General features: G+C 39.5%; 1 protein-coding gene across 1 annotated transcript in view; it reads right to left on the bottom strand.

The window, feature by feature from the left end:
• The window catches only part of aff2 (AF4/FMR2 family, member 2), a 429,950-nt gene that overhangs the window by 32,215 nt on the left and 376,602 nt on the right, over positions 1 to 21,133 (bottom strand). Inside the window, exons 15-19 of the mRNA XM_061979661.2 lie at positions 17,399 to 17,600; positions 12,940 to 13,986; positions 12,735 to 12,850; positions 3,765 to 3,990; positions 2,145 to 2,278 (exon numbers count right to left, since the gene is read on the bottom strand). Coding sequence (XP_061835645.2) covers positions 2,145 to 2,278; positions 3,765 to 3,990; positions 12,735 to 12,850; positions 12,940 to 13,986; positions 17,399 to 17,600 — 1,725 coding nt within the window. The remainder of the gene's footprint in view (positions 1 to 2,144; positions 2,279 to 3,764; positions 3,991 to 12,734; positions 12,851 to 12,939; positions 13,987 to 17,398; positions 17,601 to 21,133) is intronic.

Raw genomic sequence — 21,133 nt, 5'->3', positions numbered from 1 at the left:
TGGTGTGCCGTGGGAGATTATCTAATTTCATCTATTTTGGTTAAAAATATGTTTTGCAAACCAGTAATTATAGTCTGCAAATTATGTGTTGTTGTTGAGTGTCGGTGCTGTCTAGAGCTCGGCAGAGTAACCGTGTAATACTCTTCCATATCAGTAGGTGGCAGCAGGTAGCTAATTGCTTTGTAGATGTCGGAAACAGCCGGAGGCAGCGTGCAGGTAAAAAGGTGTCTAATGCTTAAACCAAAAATTAAGTTGATAGCCCCTAAGAAAAGGCATTGAAGCTTAGAGAAGGCTATGCAGAACAAAACTAAAACTGAACTGGCTACAAAGTAAACAAAAACAGAATGCTGGACAACAGCAAAGACTTACTGTGGAGCAAAGATGGCGTCCACAATGTACATCCGAATATGACATGACAATCAACAATGTCCCCACAAAGAAGGATAAAAACAACTGAAATATTCTTGATTGCTAAAACAAAGCAGGTGTGGGGGGTAGCACTCAAAGGAAGACATTAAGCTGCTACAGGAAAATACCAAATAAAGCCACCAAAATAGGAGCGCAAGACAAGAAGTAAAACAGCAAAAAAGTCCAAATAAGTCAGGGTGTGATGTGACAGGTCGTGACAGTACACCTCCTTTGAGACAAGAGCTATAGTGATGCATGCTTGGTTAAAGTCATATCCAACAATTGCGACAACGACTTTTTATTGTCAATATCGGCTGCTGAGTTTCATTTTTTAATGATTTCTGCTGGTGGTGTGCCTCTGCCTTTTTTCAATGAAAAAAATGTGCCTTGGCTCAAAAAAGGTTGAAAAACACTGCTTTAGTGACACTTAACCTTCAACAGCTAAAATTAAGAAATAGAGCAAATAGCCTGATGCAACAAGGTATAGGTGAACATTTGTTTTGTGTTAATTTGTCTTTTTTTTATCATGGCCAATTAGGCAAATTATACAGTGACATAATCTAGACCAGTGGTCCCCAACCGTCTGTGATACATTTGCTTCCGGGCGACAGAAACATTAAATATTTAAAAACGACTTCATTTTTTCCGATTTAACTTTTGCCTGTCCCAATAGAGTAGACCTACCAATAAGCTTGTTCATAGACGTATAATAAAACTCTTGATAGGAATTTGCCAATTGTTATATCTTTGTAAGATGGGACAATGCGCATTAATGAACATATAACATATACATGTGCCAGATTGGCACATGTGCTAATTGCCATTTGCAGTCCGTGGCAGGTTGATTTTTTTTTATAAAACAACATTCATGAAGCATTAGCATTAACACATGTGTTTATGCATGGAAAATTGCACCAAAAAGCATTCATAAGTGTATTGATGTATGAAATATTGCTCAAAATATGAATACACAACTTTTCGAATAGAAATAGAAATCCATAGAAATACAACATCTATAGAAATACATTGGAACTAATGGCAAGTATATTTAGTTGTATTATATATGTATGCTCTTGTCCTCAACAATGATGTTTAACATGTATACAGCATCAGATACCTTAGTAAAAAATAAGCAAAAATTAGTAAAAAACAAAGGCCAGGGCTCTTACTAATTCAGTGTTATGATGAGTTGCATTTTTCATGCACTTATTTTTGCTGTACATTTATCTGCCACACATTCGTTCAAATAATGCCTACATCAAACGGTTCCCTGGTGCAAAAAAAAGTTAGGGATCCGTGGTCTAGACCTTTTTAATTGAGGACCTCTGCTTATAAATTGATATCAGACATAAAAGCCATGTTATGAGTAAGTCTTTCCAATCGTATTTATCTGTACGATAAATAATTCCAAAAATCTGAGGTCAGATAACTTTACCCCTTCAATATATGGATATTAGCAAACACAAGCAGGACATATTGATTGTATCACATGCCACTTTACAGCCAGTTGGGGTGCTGTTCTGCTCGAGCAGCTTTTTTTCCAATAGCGTGTTTAACTTATCTAAAGGTAAAACTGCATAATGCTATACTACACACTTGTCACGGTACAATGTTTTACTGTGGCACAGGGTCCCAAGCCACGTCAAATCTTCAAAATACGATCAAGCTTAAAGCTTTTGGTGCGATATTTTTTCATTTACCGTCTGGCAACATTGTTAGAAGTTGTTTGTACATACGTGTCACTAAAGGACAGTCTCGGTCTGGGAGGTTCTGCAGGTTCCATCAGTGGTTCCGACCAGGCATCTGATTCCGACTGCCCATTGGCATGGCAACTGTCTCCACAGGGCTTCTCAATATGATTATCTGTGAGCTGTAGAAAGCATTGCATTACAATGACTAAGTTACAGATTTAATTAGAGAACTTGCTGTTCTCTAACAAATAGCAGTAGTAATCTAACAAATTTCACATGGAAGCCCAATATACCAAACTTTTTGTGGCTACTGTATAATGTGACTCACCCTTTATTTGGAGGAAAAGAGACTTTTAAGTAAGACCTAGAGTACTAACAATTGCTGTGACCATTTAATGCTTTTGAGTCAGCTCTTTGGGCTCTATTTATGGTAGTATTATGAGGAATAACACAAATTTGCTTTACATTTTGTGGAGGGAGGCGTGGCCAGCGGCCTGCAGGAGCGGAGATCGCCGCCCCTGTCCATGGTGCTGAGGACAGCGCACCGACAGACAGGGGCGTGTCAGTGCCGGCTGCGAGACACAGCTGAACAGGTGATTAGATTTCCCAGGTGGTACGAGTTATCTAATCACCTGTTGTCTTTAACAGTAGCGGCCAGGAACAGGAGAGGAGGGAGGATTTTGGAGAGACTGAAAAGTCCTAGAGGGAATGATTATCTGAGGAGCTTGTTGAAAAACATTAAACCTTTGTTCAACTCTGCACGCCTGGCTACTCTGACGTATGTATCAGTGGAACCGTGAGGAAGCGACTTCTACACATTTATTTTGCCCTTGTATGATTAAAGTTAATAACATGTTTTTACAAGTAATGCCTTCTTTAGTAAGAGGGTTGTCTCCTCATACTAGTGTATGGTGATATATATTTGCCATTGGTATGCAAAATATTATTTTATTTTTCGGAGTATAAGTCGCACCGGCCGAAAATGCATAATAAAGAAGGAAAAAAACATAAGTCGTACTGGAGTATAAGTCGCATTTTTTGGGGAAATGTATTTGATAAAACCCAACACCAAGAATAGACATTTGAAAGGCAATTTAAAATAAATAAAGAATAGTGAGCAACAGGCTGAATAAGTGTACGTTATATGAGGCATAAATAACCAACTGAGAACGTGCCTGGTATGTTAACGTAACATATTATGGTAAGAGTCACTCAAATAACTATAACATATAGAACATGCTATACGTTTACCAAACAATCTGTCACTCCTAATCGCTAAAACCCATGAAATCTTATACGTCTAGTCTCTTACGTGAATGAGCTAAATAATATTATTTGATATTTTACGGTAATGTGTTAATAATTTCACACATAAGTCGCTCCTGAGTATAAGTCGCACCCCCGGCCAAACTATGAAAAAAACTGCAACTTATAGTCCGAAAAATACGGTACTCTTAATTCCCCACTTATTAAATCAGTGGAATGCATTATTCAAATTTAATGAACAAAATCAACAATACTATTGATTTGGAACTTTTAACATATAAATACATTCAAAAAATAATTCAAATAAATATATATTTATTACGCTGTATATATTTTTAAAATGTTTTATGTGCGATATTTATAAACAATTTAATTGAGCAAGCTAAAGTTGAGACTTACACTTGGAGCATTGTTTCTTGCATGTGATAATGCTTTGCTTTCTCCTCTCCTGTGTCTGTGTACCGAGGAAATGGGGCAAGGGAGCGTCCCAGTGGCTCCGCCCTCCTGGCTGAGCGATGAACTGCCCTCACAGCTCTTTTTATGCGGGGGCTCTTCAGAGAGGGGCGAAAGAAGTGGAGGAAGTAGCTTCTCATCGTGCCGCCAGGACTGTTTCCTGCTCAGAGATCTGTGGAACACACACACACATACGGGCAAACACACACACGTACACACAATTAATATTGCAACAACATTGCAATATTGGATGTCACGGGATTTGGAAATGTAACCTTGTAATGTTTGAGTTTCTTGCAGTAATGTGGATGAGATAGACAAATCATTATTATTCAAGTCGTTATTATTACCCATCCAATATTAACAATTCCTCAATTTGTGATGTATTGTTAATATTTGAGTGTGCTTGTAAGCGTAGTCGTCTCCGAAAACGCATATTAACCAGCGTGGGTGGTACTTACCTTTACATAGTTGTATTGACATCAAGCTAAATTAACAAATGCATGGTGGAAGACAATGTGACCCCCATGGGCATACTTAATGGCAGTATGGACACAGGACACAGTGATTGCACTGCAAAAAGTCAGTGTTCAAAAACAAGAAAAGAAAAAAAAAATGTTAGGGGCATTTTACTTGAACTAAGCAAAATTATCTGCCAATAGAACAAGAAAATTTGGCTTGTCAAGACTTTCCAAAACAAGTAAAATTAGCTAACCTTAATGAACCCCAAAAATACCTTAAAATAAGTATTTTCTCACTAATAACAAGTGCACTTTTCTTAATAGAAAACACAAATATGAGACCTTTTTTCTCAATATTTAAAAAAATATTCTTAAATTAAGTAAATGCTAGGGCAGCACGGTGGTAGAGGGGTTAGTGCGTCTGCCTCACAATACGAAGGTGCTGAGTAGTCTGGGGTTCAATCCCAGGCTCGGGATCTTTCTGTGTGGAGTTTGCATGTTCTCCCCGTTACTGCGTGGGTTCCCTCCGGGTACTCCGGCTTCCTCCCACCTCCAAAAACATGCACCTGGGGATAAGTTGATTGGCAACACTAAATTGGCCCTAGTGTGTGAATGTGAGTGTGAATGTTGTCTGTCTATCTGTGTTGGCCCTGCGATGAGGTGGCGACTTGTCCAGGGTGTACCCCGCCTTCCGCCCGATTGTAGCTGAGATAGGCTCCAGCGCCCCCCGCGACCCCGAAGGGAATAAGCGGTAGAAAATGGATGGATGGATGGATGGAAGTAAATGCTAGTGCCATTATCTTGACATAATGATATGCGCTCGGCATTACATTTCTTGCATTTTCCCATCGATAACATGACATCATCGCGCCAAGTGCGTGCTCTTTCAGTCAATTATATATATATATATATACACATATATATATATATATATATATATATATATATATATATATATATATATATATATATATATATGCGTGCTCTTTCAGTCAATTATATATATATATATACATATATAATTGACTGAAAGAGCACGCACTTGGCGCGATGATGTCATGTTTCAGTCAATTATATATATATATATATACACATATATAATTGACTGAAAGAGCACTTCAGTATAAATGTTAGAGACCCGTGGTCCAGACCTTTTTAATTGAGGACCTCTGCTTAAATGATTATAAATTGATATCAGACATAAAAGCCATGTTAGGAGTAAGTCTTTCCAATCATATTTATCTGTATGATAAATAATTCCGAAAATCTGAGGTCAGATAACTTTACCCCTTCAATATATGGATATTAGCAAATACAAACGTTTGTACAAGCAGGGCATATTGATTGTATCACATGCCACTTTACAGCCAGTTGGGCCGCTGTTCTGCTAGGCAGGTTTTTTTTTCCAATTGCGCGTTTAACTGATCTAAAGGTAAAACTGCATAATGCTTTGTGACTTCAATAATAAATATGGCAGTGTCATGTTGGCATTTTTTTCCATAACTTGAGTTGATTCATTTTGGAAAACCTTGTTACATTGTTTAATGCATCCAGCGGGGCATCACAACAAAATTAGGCATAATAATGTGTTAATTCCACAAGTGTAATATATCGGTATCGGTTGATATCGGAATCCATACTTGCCAACCTTGAGACCTCCGATTTCGGGAGGTGTGTGTGTGTGTGTGTGTGTGTGTGTGGGGGGGGGGGGGGGGGGGGGGGGGGGGGGTGATTGGGGGCGTGGTTAAGAGGGGAGGAGTATATTGACAGCTAGAATTCACCAAGTCAAGCATTCCATACACACACATATATATATACATCCTGAAAATATTGATACTTCAAACTTGCATAAATAAATCTTAAGGAATATAACATAACTTGGCTTCTGAGAGCTTCAAAATGTAATGAATAAAATGCTAAAGTTGTTGATAAACAAGCAATTATTTTAATAATTAGATATGGTCATTTTAAATGAATTACTATGATCATTTAAAATTAATTATTTCAAACATGTTTATTTTAATGTATAATTCTATGGCTGGATGTAATAAGGAGTCAGAAAAAATACAAATAAAAATACAATTAATTTGGATGTTTTTAGCAAAATATAGTAAAAATGTATTTAGTTTTGTTTTTTTTAATTAACAAAAATATTTATTTGTAGGTAAGATGAACATAATAATACAATTTATCTCTAGTCTGGATGATTTAGTTCTTGTCACCCTGTTGTCCTCCCGTCATGAAAAAAGGCTGTCCTCATTCAAGTCTGCATGGAGCTGGAGGGGGCGTGGCCTTCAGCTCCGGCTGAAAACTGGGAGATTTTCGGGAGAATATTTGTCCCGGGAGGTTTTCGGGAGAGGCGCTGAATTTCGGGAGTCTCCCGGAAAATTCGGGAGAGTTGGCAAGTATGTCGGAATCGGTAATTAAGAGTTGGACAATATCGGAATATCAGATATCGGCAAAAAAGCCATTATCGGACATCTCTAATGCTAATCCATCAAATTGTTATCTTTTTTTCCCAAATAAGAATCGATAAGAGAACCAATAAAGAACCAAATCGTTAAGCAGAATCAAAAGTGCAATCGGAACCGGAAAAATCTTATCACACTGGCTTCCTGTGCACTTAAGATGTGACTTTAAGGTTTTACTACTTACGTATAAAATACTACACGGTCTAGCTCCGTCCTATCTTGTCGATTGTATTGTACCATATGTCCCGGCAAGAAATCTGCGTTCAAAGAACTCCGGCTTATTAGTGATTCACAGAGCCGAAAAAAAGTCTGCGGGCTATAGAGCGTTTTCTATTCGGGCTCCAGTACTATGGAATGCCCTCCCGGTAACAATTAGAGATGCTACCTCAGTAGAAGCATTTAAGTCCCATCTTAAAACTCATTTGTATACTCTAGCCTTTAAATAGACCCCCCTTTAGACCAGTTGATCTGCCGTTTCTTTTCTTTTCTCCTCTGCTCCCCTCTTCCTTGTGGAGGGCGGGGGGCACAGGTCCGGTGGCCATGGATGAAGTGCTGGCTGTCCAGAGTCGGGACCCGGGGTGGACCGCTCGCCTGTGCATCGGCTGGGAACATCTCTGCGCTGCTGACCCGTCTCCGCTCGGGATGGTGTCCTGCTGGCCCCACTATGGACTGGACTCTTACTATTATGTTGGATCCACTATGGACTGGACTCTCACAATATTACGTCAGACCCACTCGACATTCATTGCATTCGGTCTCCCCTAGAGGGGGGGGTTACCCACATATTCGGTCCTCTCCAAGGTTTCTCATAGTCATTCACATCGACGTCCCACTGGGGTGAATTGTTCCTTGCCCTTATGTGGGCTTTGTACCGAGGATGTCGTTGTGGCTTGTGCAGCTCTTTGAGACACTTGTGATTTAGGGCTATATAAATAAACATTGATTGATTGATTGAATTCCCTAGCAGGTTCCAATAAACTCATGTGAAATTTTAGACCATTTTGAATGAAAATAAAAGGAAAATAAAAAAAGTTAAAAAGTTAAAGTCACAATGATAGTCACACACACACTAGGTGTGGTGAAATGTGTCCTCTGCATTTGACCCATCCCCATGTTCACCACCTGGGAGGTGAGGGGAGCAGTGAGCAGCAGCGTGCGCCGCGTTTGGGAATCATTTGGTGATTTAACCCCCATTTCCAACCCTTGATGCTGAGTGCCAAGCAGGGAGGCAATGGGTCCCATTTCTATAGTCTTTGGTATGACTCGGCCGGGGTTTTGAACTCACGACCTCCCACTCTTAGGGCGGACACTCTAACCACAAGTCCACTGAGCTAACCTTCTTTGAAACTGAAACAAAAAAAGTCTCTTACAAACACTAAATGAAAATATGAGCTCTTGTCTTGAGGATCTGTTCTCCCTTCAACCACACTGTTTAACTAAGATTTAACATACTGATGGGGACAGTTCTGTTGGAATAATGGCATACTTTTAAAGAATATTCATGTACGATAATATTTTTTTATCACTTTAAAACAACTATATGTATTCAGAGTAGAGATGTCCGATAATATCAGCCTGCCGATAAAATGTACTATCGGAAATTATCGGTATTGTTTTTTTTATTATCGGTATCGTTTTTATTTTTTGTTTTTTAATTTTTTTTTAATTAAATCAACATAAAAAACACAAGAAACACTTACAATTAGTGCACCAACCCAAAAAACCTTCCTCCCCTATTTACACTCATTCACACTCATTCACACAAAAGGGTTGTTTCTTTCTGTTATTAATATTCTGGTTCCTACATTATATATCAATATATATCAATACAGTCTGCAAGGGATACAGTCCGTAAGCACACATGATTGTGCGTGCTGCTGGTCCACTAATAGTACTAACATTTAACAGTTAATTTGACTAATTTTCATTAATTACTAGTTTCAATGTAACTGTTTTTATATTGTTTTACTTTCTTTTTTATTCAAGAAAATGTTTTTAATTTATTTATCTTATTTTATTTTATTTTTATTTTTTTTAAAGTACCTTATCTTCACCATACCTGGTTGTCCAAATTAGGCATAATAATGTGTTAATTCCACGACTGTATATATCGGTTGATATCGGTATCGGTAATTAAAGAGTTGGACAATATCGGAATATCGGATATCGGCAAAAAGCCATTATCGGACATCCCTAATTCAAAGATATGCAAAAATATTCTGAAGTTGATAACGCAAACATGTTCAGTGCTTTGCTAATTATTGCATTATGTATTCATTTCATATGTTGTTGAATGATGAGTTTCTCTGTAAGTAGTAGTTTCTTCTCCTCCATGGTAAACCACAGATGATTAGTCCCTCAGTTGCCTTATTGTAGCTCCTCTGACTCATATTGTTTGCAACACCATAGATAATATTTTTATGTTTTTCCTCTCACTAGAAGCTCTGGGGGGTTGATGCAATGTGAAAGTTGCTGAGCTCGCAGAACAGCACCGCAGGCCTAGACATTAGTGATAATATACAAAACCTGAGAGACAAAACTAATTAGTTGCTGTGTGTGTGTGTGTATGTGTGTGTGCGGGCTATGGCTATGTGAGTGTTCAGAATAATGGATGTGAGCAAATGTGTACGACTATGCTAATGTGCGTGTATTTGTGTGTTGTTTGTGAATGAATGTTGTGTGCATGTGCGTTTGTGCGTGTATTCCAAGGCCCTCATACATCTTTCAAAGCGATAACTAACACCAAATTGCAGCCTTTTCGCACAAAATGACCACGTTATATCTGCCAAATATTGTGGTACAGTACAATACTCGGCCAGTTGTGAACATCTTTTTGGCTTTCATAACAACAAAGCTGCTTTTTCCAAATACTAATTTTCAGCCATTAATTTATACTGAGATGATTTCACGGACCAAGCCGTGATAATTTGTCCAAAAAGTCACAGATTAGAAACTGCTGAAGGGCTCTGAGTCGAGTAATCACATAAGGCAGTTTACAGCTACTATAAAAAGCCTCTTGGGTGAAATACAGACAATCCGCACACTGAGACGTCTGGCGCATGATGCAGAGGGTTCAATTCCAGGTCAGCCTAACTTTTCTTTCTTGTTGTATTATCTGAGATAGGGATGAGATGTAGGGTAAACATTTTCATCTGCCACGTTAACTCTTATGCAGAGCGGCACTCATCTTATTCTGATGTACAAGACCATCATACATCTTTTTTTAAAGTCACTGTGTAATTTGTACTCCACTGCACTTTCATTAACATTTAAATATAAACCTCTGTAATCATGAAAACAGACGGTGGGAGATCACAGTGACTCCATTTCTATATGTAGATCCGAGTCAACACAGAGCAGGGCTTGAGTTGAAGACCTTAAGGCGATTGGTCATGGGTCAGAGCTGCATAGAGACACATCAGCCCACCTCAATCGGTTACGTGCTGATGGTTATCAGGTTATTGTAAAGAAAAATTGGGTATAAATGAATGTATATTGCAATAATGCAATAATATCAGAACTCTAAAATTATTACAAAACTCATCTGCACGCGTGCTGACGAGGACCAGAGGGCGGGAGCGCATTACATCAGTTTTAAAGTAGCATTAAAGTCCGATTTAGGGTCTATTTTAAAGTTCTATTATTAGTTTTCAAATGTCTTAATGGCCTTGCGCCCTCTTATGTATCTGAAATGTTTTTACCATATCAACCCTCACGGATCCTGAGATGCTCTGGCACCAGCTTTTTACCTGAACAAAAATATATAACGCTTTTGCTCCCATTTTGCATGAGTTGTGTTATGAGTCACACTCCTGCTGCCTCTCATCCTGCTGTGCGCTCTGCTGAGCGCACTGCGGGCCACGCCCACGGGCATTCTCTCTCGGATGTGGGTGCGCCTCCACGCGACTGCAAGCGATCAGCAATCAACGCACCTGCCCCTGACGAGCAACCAGCCTTCATAAGCCAGCGCGTCTTGAGATCCAGTGCCAGAACGTAGCTTCTCGTACCCGTACAGTAAGCCAACACGTCTCCAGCCTTCTCGCATGTGCTATCTCTCTCCCTGTGTTCCCTCCCCGTCGTGTTGTGTCGTCCTCCAGCTTCCCGTAGCCCTTCCCCGTCGTCGAGATGTGTGTCCCGTCTTCCTGGACCCCCTCTGGATCTCCTCTTGCCTCTCTGGACTTCGACCTCACGCCTGCCCACTGACCACGACCCCTCGCTCCTGTCCTTGACCATCCGCCTTGCCTTTCGACTTCCCGAGCCTGCTTTGCCCTCTTTGGACTTCCGCCTCGATCCCAACACGCACCCTCAACACCCTCTGGTAACCACGCTCATATAAATACCACACAAAGTCACACAGGTAGGGCTGAACATAAATGTGTCCAAAACACAAGTGATGTGCATTAATGCCACTCCAGACGTACCAATCACAGTGAATGGACACGCTCTCCACTATGTTGAGGACCTTACCTATCTGGGAAGTCTCGTCAGTAGGGACAACTCTGCACAAAAGGACATTAGAGCAAGACTCGGAAAGGCACAGGGTGCTTTTGCTAGACTACACACCATCTGGAAGTCCAAGCAATATAACTTAAGAACAAAGGTCCGATTTTACAACAGTAATGTAAAATCTGTATTGTTGTACGGCTCGGAGTGCTGGCGAGTAACATCCTACGACATGAAAAAAGTCGAGGCCTTCCACAATGGATGCCTCAGGAAACTGTGGAATCTTCTGGCCCGAGAAAATATCCAATGCACATCTATACAAGAAGACCAAGTGCAACAGTGTGGTGCTAGAGATCAAATGCCGCCGATTCCAATGGCTTGGGCATGTTTTCAGGATGGACCAAGACCGCATCCCCAAGATCGCTCTACGTTGGACTCCACCTAGGAAAAGGAAGCAAGGCCGGCCCAAGAACACGTGGCGGCGTACGGTGACGGCTGAGCTGAAGGAGTTGAACCTAACCTGGGGTGAGGCACAGCATGTTGCTCAAGACAGATCCAGATGGAGACAGATCGTCAAAGCCTTATGTCCCATCAGGGACGAAGAGGATTAAGAAGTCACACTACATATCTTTGGATAATCACACACCTCACGCACGTAAGAGCTAACGACGTCACTGCCTCACTGCCGTCTTCTTCTCCCGCTGCACCGTCACAAGTCGAACTCAAAGATCTAAAACTTTTACAATATATACAAAATACCTATTCCTCTCAAATATTGTTCACAAATATGTTATAATATGTTATGTTATAAATATGTCTAAATCTGTGTTAGTGAACATTTGTTTTCTTTGCCAAGATAATCCATCCTACCTCACAGGCTTGTTTGGGGGAAGTATGAAAGAAGGCAAGATTATTTCTAAATATCTTCGCCATGCCTCTTTGGTTTGATTTCAAATACACAAAATGGGGTATCATCAGGTAAGAAAAGTTGTTTTTGTATAAAGGTCCTCTTTAAGTAATTTTCTAGAATGTGACTTTAACTTCTACCAAAGTCCATCCATCCATCCATTTTCTACTGCTTGTCCCTCTCGGGGGGTGCTGGAGCCTATCCCAGCTGCTTTCAGGCAAAAGGCGGGGTACACCCTGTACAAGTCGCCACCTCATCACAGGACCAACACAGATAGACAGACAACATTCACACTCACATTCACACACTAGAGCTAATTTAGTGCTGCCAATCAACCTATCCCCAGGTGCATGTCTTTGGAAGTGGGAGGAAGCCGGAGTACCCGGAAAGAACCCACGCAGTCACAGGGATAACATGCAAACTCCACACAGAAAGAACCCGAGCCCAGGATTGAACCCAGGACCTTCGTATTGTGAGGAACACATACTAACCCCATTTTCCCACCGTGCTGCCCTCTACCAAACTCATGGCCACATATTTTTACTCAAGTATTTGTTTTTCAAGTACTTTCTGCAAGACAGCTGTTAAAGAGTTCCTCCTAGTGTGTGCTGAGCTGCTGACTGTCAATACTTACTCCACAGAGCTGTTTTTGTGGTTGTGTATTGGAGAAATGCAGGGTGGGAGTAGCTGACAGTCTTTGTCCAATTGAAGCTTTTTATTGCTGTTGATGGAAGGTTCACTGTGGTCCAACTGGGAAAATAAGGAAGACAGGACATTGACATGAGTAAGAAAATAGAGGTTGTGTAAGGAAAAAAATAAAAAATACAACAACTGTGCACCTTGTGTTTCCTCTTGCTCTTGCTCGTGTGCTTTTCTGCAAGGACAACCATGTTGCCAGTTGCTTGCCTCCGGTGTTTTCCTCCACTGTCCCCCCTTTCTGTCCTCCCAGGTAGCCTTGGAAGACTCTTCTCCTGCACACAGTGGTTGTCCGGGAATCCGAGACCCTGACATAATTTTTCTCTTCTTCCTTCTGTCGCCTTGTCTCTCGTTCCTAAATTGAACCTCTCTCGCTCCTCTCTGTCAGCCTGCCTGTCCCTGTCTGTAAATCTGTCCCTGTCACCTTGCCTCTCTGTGTCCTGCACTAATGCCTCATTTTCTTCCCCCAGCTTCTCCCCTTTAGCTAACTTCTGTCTTTGTCTGGGCCCTTGCCATTCTCTGTCACCCTGTTTTTGTCTCTCCCTGTCAGACACCACCGCCTTTTCCCCTGGTCTTTCACACCCTCTTCCTTCAGTTCTGTCCCTTTCCATCATCCCCACCAGGGATATTTGACCAAAACCTCGCCCAGGCACCCTGTCAAGCAAACTCAGGTCAATTTTCACCCACAGACTCTGAATCTCCTGGTATTCCCTAAGTGGGGAAATAGGCATATCTTGTCCAATGTTCAAGTGTGTTGGCACAGACTCCAAGTCTTTGCAAGGTCCACCTAACCCTCCAGGATCAGGAACCGAGGTACCAAATGAAGCATTTATGTTGCTAATGCTCAACGTATTAGCGCTACTACCACTCCCAGTGCCACCACTGCTGATGCTACTAGTGCTACTATTAATGGTAGTGGTAACATTGCTACTATCTCGAACACAAAGTCCCTTTCCTCCAAAGGCTCCCAGACCTCCCATTCCGAAACATGGCAGAGGAGGAGTGTACGAGTTGGACAGAGTCTGTGTGTTAATTGCGGTACGTGTCGACGGAGGCGGCAAAGCAGGGTTTTTGATGGTTTCCTCCAAATCAGACTGGCATTCGGAAGAAGAGGATGAAGAATCCGTTTCCACAAACTCTCTGGACTTGGGCGTGATTTTGCTACTCGGGCCTCTGTGCTTTCTTTTTTCCTGTTTGAACAAAAAGAAAAACAAATATGATTGTCAAATTGGCATACAAGTTTCCCTCCACACCAGCCGATGAATAACAAAAATACAACTTAGTTTTTTTTTGCAAGTTTATGCCAATATAGTATGCCATCTGCTGCACTGGAGCTAAGTATAATTTACTGCGTGTGATAATATAATGCAAATTAGGCACAACGCTTTGCCAGCATGTTTTACTGGTCTGTGAAACACAACATGATTTGGCTTGCTAATGTTTGAATGTCAGTGATAATCGCAGCACACGTGTCTCACAATTGAGCACATGGAGTCTGATGTCTGTCACATGCAAATTAAGAAGCAAATAAATCATCAACAGACAAAGTTGACAGAATTCTACCAGTGGACATTATCATTCTGCTCTAATTTTCAAGACATGTCATATATAAACTTCATATCCTTAAAATCTAATGTTTTCAATACACATATATATATGTATATATACCGTATTTTTCGGACTATAAGTCGCAGTTTTTTTCATAGTTTGGCCGGGGATGCGACTTGTACTCAGGAGCGACTTATGTGTGAAATTATTAACACATTACCGTAAAATATCAAATAATATTATTTAGCTCATTCACGTAAGAGACTAGACGTATAAGATTTCATCGGATTTAGCGATTAGGAGTGACAGATTGTTTGGCAAACGTATAGCATATTCTATATGTTATAGTTATTTGAATGACTCTTACCATAATATGTTACGTTAACATACCAGGCACGTTCTCAGTTGGTTATTTATGCATCATATAACGTACACTTATTCAGCCTGTTGTTCACTATTCTTTATTTATTTTAAATTGCCTTTCAAATGTCTATTCTTGGTGTTGGGTTTTATCAAATACATTTCCCCAAAAAATGCGACTTATACTCCAGTGCGACTTATATATGTTTTTATATATATATATATATATATATATATATATATATATATATATATATATATATATACCGTATTTTCCGCACTATAAGGCGCACCTAAAAACCACAAATGTTCTCAAAAGCTGACAGTGCGCCTTATAACCCGGTGCGCTTTATTACGATTCATTTTCATAAAGTTTCGATCTCGCAACTTCGGTAAACAGCCGCCATCTTTTTTCCCGGTAGAACAGGAAGCGCTTCTTCTTCTACGCAAGCAACCGCCAAGGAAAGCACCCGCCCCCATAGAACTGGAAGAGCTTCTTCTTCTACCCGCCCCCGGAAGAAGAAGAAAAAACGCGCGGATATCACCGTACGTTTCATTTCCTGTTTACATCTGTAAAGACCACAAAATGGCTCCTACTAAGCGATCCGGTTCATAAAAAGACGCAATCTCTCCATCCGCACACGGATTACTACCGTATTTCACAGCAACTGATATTCCTGTGAACCGCACTGTGGAACGGGAGCACGTACGGTGAATATTCGCACCACAGGGAATGAGAAGTCATCCTTCACTGTGGTTCTAGCTTGCCATGCTAACTTCCACCCATGGTGATATTCAAAAGGAAGACCTTGCCAAAAGAGACCTTTCCAGCCGGCGTCATCATAAAAGCTAACTCGAAGGGATGGATGGATGAAGAAAAGATGAGCGAGTGGTTAAGGGAAGTTTACGCGAAGAGGCCGGGTGGCTTTTTTCACACAGCTCCGAAGGCGAACACACCTTCACTAAGACGGGCAGACAGCGCCGGACGACATACGCCAAAATTTGCCAGTGGATCGTAAATGCCTGGGCAGATATTTCGGTCACAACTGTGGTCCGAGCTTTCCGGAAGGCAGGATTCACAGAACAACAGCGACACTGACTCCCGATGACTTCGACGAGACGGAACCGGCCATTTTGGATACCACGCTTGCGCAACTTTTCAATTCGGACACCGAAGACGAAGAATTCGAAGGATTTACGAATGAAGAATAACTTCAGAAGGTGAGCGCTATGTTTATTTTGTGTGTTGTGACATTAACGTTCGAGCAACATTATGTTACTATTGCTCTACACCATTTTGAATTTTACTATGTTTGTGATTGCACATTTGCGTACATTTTGGGACAGAGTTGTTAGAACGCTGGTTTTCAATATATTATTAAAGTTTGACTGAACTATCTGACTGTTTTTTTGACATTCACTTTAGCGCAGCGTTTTTTTGACATTCACTTTAGCGCAGCGTAGGCGCGGCTTATAGTCCGGGGCGGCTTATTGGTGGACAAAATTATGAAATATGTAATTCATAGAAGGTGCGGCTAATAATCCGGTGCGCCTTATAGTGCGGAAAATACGGTGTATATATATATATATATATATATATATATATACACAGTACAGGCCAAACATTTGGACACACCTTCTCATTTCAATGGGTTTTCTTTATTTTCATGACTATATACATTGTAGATTGACACTGAAGGCATCAAATCTATGACACCTGTGAAGTGACAACCCTTCCTCTTCCTCTTGAAGTTCATCGAGAGAATGCCAGAAGTGTGCAAAACAGTAATCAGAGCAAAGGGTGGCTATTTTGAAGAAACTAGAATATAAAATATTTTTTCAGTTATTTCACCTTTTTTTTGTTAAGTACATAACTCCACATGTGTTCATTCATAGTTTTGATGCCTTCAGTGACAATCTACAATGTAAATAGTCATGAAAATAAAGAAAACACATTGAATGAGAAGGTGTGTACTTTACATTAGAATACCTTCCTGACAAAACTCTCACTGGGGATTGAATCCTGTATATATGTCTTACAAGAACAGGAACAAAAAGACACAGTAATATTCAAATGTAAGTTTTTTATTTGAACTTCTAACTAAACAGTGACAGCTGTTAAATTCTGTTGACAGATGTGCTGCTCTTTTCTTTTTGTTGAGGTCATACGTTTTCTTTTGCAATGTTGCTTTTGCTTCTTATTTTTCATTTCCTGAGCCAACAAACACAAAGCCCTAAAGGTGAGCTAAGATCACAAAATGACAAACTGTCAGTGCTGCGTAAAGCGATATTTACTTCCTCTGTGTTTTTTTAAATGAGCTTACATTGATCTTTCACATTAGCATTCTTGAGGGATTTTACTGGATGAGTTAAATTCTACATATTTTGTGTTTTGGTTACAAATCACCCTTTTCTTCACCCGAGGACAACAACAGTAAAAGTCTGATCTCTTGCTATGAATAAAGCCAGTGCAATGAATATTGTGTGTTTGCATCTTGTAAATAATATCATATATTTCGCTATTTGACTGTCTCTCTACTTTCTATTGTTCCATAAATCCATGAGTTATGCATTAATAAAGCTATCTAAAAATGACAGCAATGAAATACTCATTCAATATCATAAAAATACACTTTTGTCTGCCATTGCCTAATAAACTAGAGATGATGGAAACACACACATGCACAAACTAACCTGATTTACACTGGCAGTGGGTGTTGGCACAGTGGTTTGCTGTAGTGCTACCGGGGTTGCAACTGTGTTGTTTGGCATGGTGGCACCACGAGGTTCTTTCCTGGGTGCCGTTTTCCCACTCGGGGGCTTAGTCCTTGGCCTAGGCGGATTCTGATGCTCCAAGGAGGATAGAGGGAATAGGTCCTTTTCCCTCGCAGCAGGGCTAATGAGGAGACAATAACACATAGAGAGGATATACAAAAACATAAAAAAACACAGATATACTCTCAATGGACAGTTCATTAGGTACCCTTGTGTAATTCAACGACATTGTATCCAAGAACTGTGGAACATACTGCCTGTAATATGCTGAGTGTGGATAGTATAGTGGTTAAGTTACCTCTTTAGCTACAAGAGAGGGTCATAATACACTATTATTATTGAGTTATCTCATGTGATTAATCGTAAATTATTATTGTTTTAATCATGTATATACGCAGATTTATCACACAATTCGTTTTGACCGTGCATGCTCCTTTACCTTGACTGCGGATGGTTACCTGAAAAGCGTGGGTTGTTATGTGGTCAGTGATTAGGTCAATGCATACGTCAGTGCAAAGATGAGTGACTGGCATACTTGCCAACCTTGAGACCTCTAAATTCGGGAGGTTTGGGGCGGGGGGTTGAGGTGGGCGCTCCGGGTGGGCGGGGTTAAGGGGGAGGAGTATATTTATAGCTAGAATTCACTGAAATTCAAGTATTTCTTGTAAATTAAAATAAATACTTGACTTTCAGTGAATTCTAGCTACATATATATATATATATATATATATATATATATATATATATATATATATATATATATATATATGTGTGTATTTTATTATATATGTGTATTTTATTATATATATATATATATATATATATATATATATATACATACATACATATATATAAAATAAATACTTGAATTTCAGTGTTCATTTATTTACACATATACACACATAACACTCCTCTCTACTCATTGTTGTATTTGAAAGTGCAATGCTTTGCATCCAGTAGCACAGCCTTTGAAGAAGCATAGGTATGGGCAGTGTAATATTCTGGGTTGGAGTCAATAACCAGGCGAGGTGATGAAGTTACGTCTCTTTACTTCATACTTCAGAACCGACTCCCACACTTGCCCATGACAAATTTGTGCTTTGTTTTAAAGATGTGATATTTGGATTTACACTACATGAAAAAAATTTGGAAAATAAATTTTACCTTTGCAACCTCATTATACTATTGGCTAAGTTTTATATTCATAAATGTAAGTTTGTCAATACCCGACCTGTTTTTTGTGCCTTTAAAAAAGATTTAGAACTCTACATTAAAACACTCTCTACCTCTAACAACCAAAAAGCTGTGAAAACGATGATGCTGTGCTCCAAATTTGGATTATTTACGGAACTTGTGTGAGCCTATGGTTTTAAATTTTGTTACATACCGTATTTTTCGGAGTATAAGTCGCACCTGCCGAAAATGCATAATAAAGAAGGAAAAAAACATATATAAGTCGCACTGGAGCCCGGCCAAACTATGAAAAAAACTGCGACTTATAGTCCGAAAAATACGGTATATCTATATACATATATATATATATACATATATATATATATATATATATATATATATATATATATATATATATATATATATATATATATATATATATATATATATATATATATTTTTTGCATTCTTCTTTAGTTGCTTTATTGAGTTTACAAACCCCCCTGGTGCTGTTTTGTACTGTTTTTGTACTGTTTCTGTACTTGTTTTGATTATTTTTTTTTTTTTTGATTGTATGTAAATGTTGAATGTTATAAATAAAGGTTTTGAAAAAAAAATGAAAAAAAGACTCCCACACTTGCAGCCAGGGTGCGCAATACAATGTAAACCGTTGGCCAACCAAAAAGTAACCATAGAACACTTTACGGTATAGTGTTCTGTGGTTACTTTTTGGTTGGCCAAGCGGACCTGACGACAGGCTGGAAATCGGGAGAAATTCGGGAGAATGGTTGTCCCGGGAGATTTTTGGGAGAGGCACTGGAATTCGGGACTCTCCCGGAAAATTCGGGAGGGTTGGCAAGTATGGTGGTGTGCTCACTGGCAAATTTCATTTCCAAATACAGCCTGATGAGACTTTGCTTAAAACTGTTACCAAGGTTTGAGCAAATACATGTAGTGCATTCAAGTACTGTAAATACATTGACATTCTGACAATAAAATTGGATTTGTATTCAAATACTAATGTTTTATGTATCTTTGGACAGCACTAATTTTTAGAAACAGCAGTCAGTAACTCCACACTAAAACTACTAAATATTTTGTAAAATGTACAGCTCCGTTCACTGGAAATTAAAAGACAGCTTTTGTCATGTCATCTGTTTCGTCAGCCTTTTTGTTTTGGATCTCTTGGAAGGACATTTTTTAAAAACACCATATTGGGAGAAATGTGGATTTTTGAAAAGAGTTTTACAATTTCCAGCTTTGTGTGAGACCGTGTATGTGTCCTGACTGATGAGTGGGTGTGCGCGAGGAAGTGAAGGAAAAGGTAGGAGGAGCAGGCCTGTGTGTGTGTGTGTGTGTGTTCTTGTATTTTCTCCCTTCTTGAGACATCAACAAGAAAAAGTACCTTCCATATGAGGATTGGTGAACAAGTTAGGACTGAAATCATGGTCCCAATACGGAAAACCATTGCATCTAATAGAGAATGTCTTATTTGCACCCCTGGTGGGGAAATCTATCAAAATTAGTGTTGTCCCAAAAAGGAGGGAGTTTTCAAATTGACTGTGTGTCGGTTTTAAAAGTGCTCTCCCTTTGGTCAACATATGAAATAACAAGTGTGTGTAAAAATTAGAAGTGCTCGCTCCCCCTCTGGCCAACATATGTAGTAACAAGTGTGTGTAAGAAATTGAAATGCGCCCCCTTTGGCCAAAATGTATTTTAAAAAAATGAAATAAATATGTACAGAGACAAACTGTAATAACTTGAAGTAAATAAGGAAGATTAAAAACCTATTACAAAGAAAAAAATCAACAACAAAAAAAATAAATTAAAAGCTTACTTTTTTATATTTGCATAGTGTGTGTATATATTATTATTGTTGTACATACAAATCTTTATCTATCTAGAAAGGGTGGTCCTAAATAGTTAGGCATTTTTCGGAGGTCTCAAGAAGGTAGAAAATACAAGGACGTGTGTGTGAGTGTGTGTGCGTGTGTGCGTGTGTGTGTGTGTGTGTGTGGTGAGAGGGGTCAGCTTCTTAAAGGCGTCATTTTATGATGTTTTCAAACCTTTAAAACACTTTCTTGTGGTCTACATAACATGTAATGGTGGTTCTTTGTTGAAAATTTTGCATTGCTTAGGTTTTACAGACCATCTTTAAGCCGCCTTCTCTTTAGGAAACGCTGTTTTGTGGGTGGTCTTATTCATGTGCCTCCACTTCGACAGCGTCTTCTCCCCATCAGCCATGTTGTACTTCTTAGCGCTTCCATACGGAGTTTAATGACAGACATAAGTTACAACTAAAAGTGAGGGAAATAATACATTTTTAGAGGCATCGCAAATCGGACATGAGCGATTATAAAATCGATTAGTAAACGTCGATAATCGATAATCGATTTATTTATTGTAAATAATGTAAGGCAGACATTTTTAAAATGTGGCTGACTGCAGCGAGCCACCTCACTGAGAGTTCCAACCAGTTCT

This window comes from Nerophis lumbriciformis, linkage group LG19 (genome assembly GCF_033978685.3).
Source record: "Nerophis lumbriciformis linkage group LG19, RoL_Nlum_v2.1, whole genome shotgun sequence".
In the NCBI taxonomy this organism is placed as follows: domain Eukaryota; kingdom Metazoa; phylum Chordata; class Actinopteri; order Syngnathiformes; family Syngnathidae; genus Nerophis; species Nerophis lumbriciformis.
This window is presented reverse-complemented; position numbering and strand designations above follow the sequence as displayed.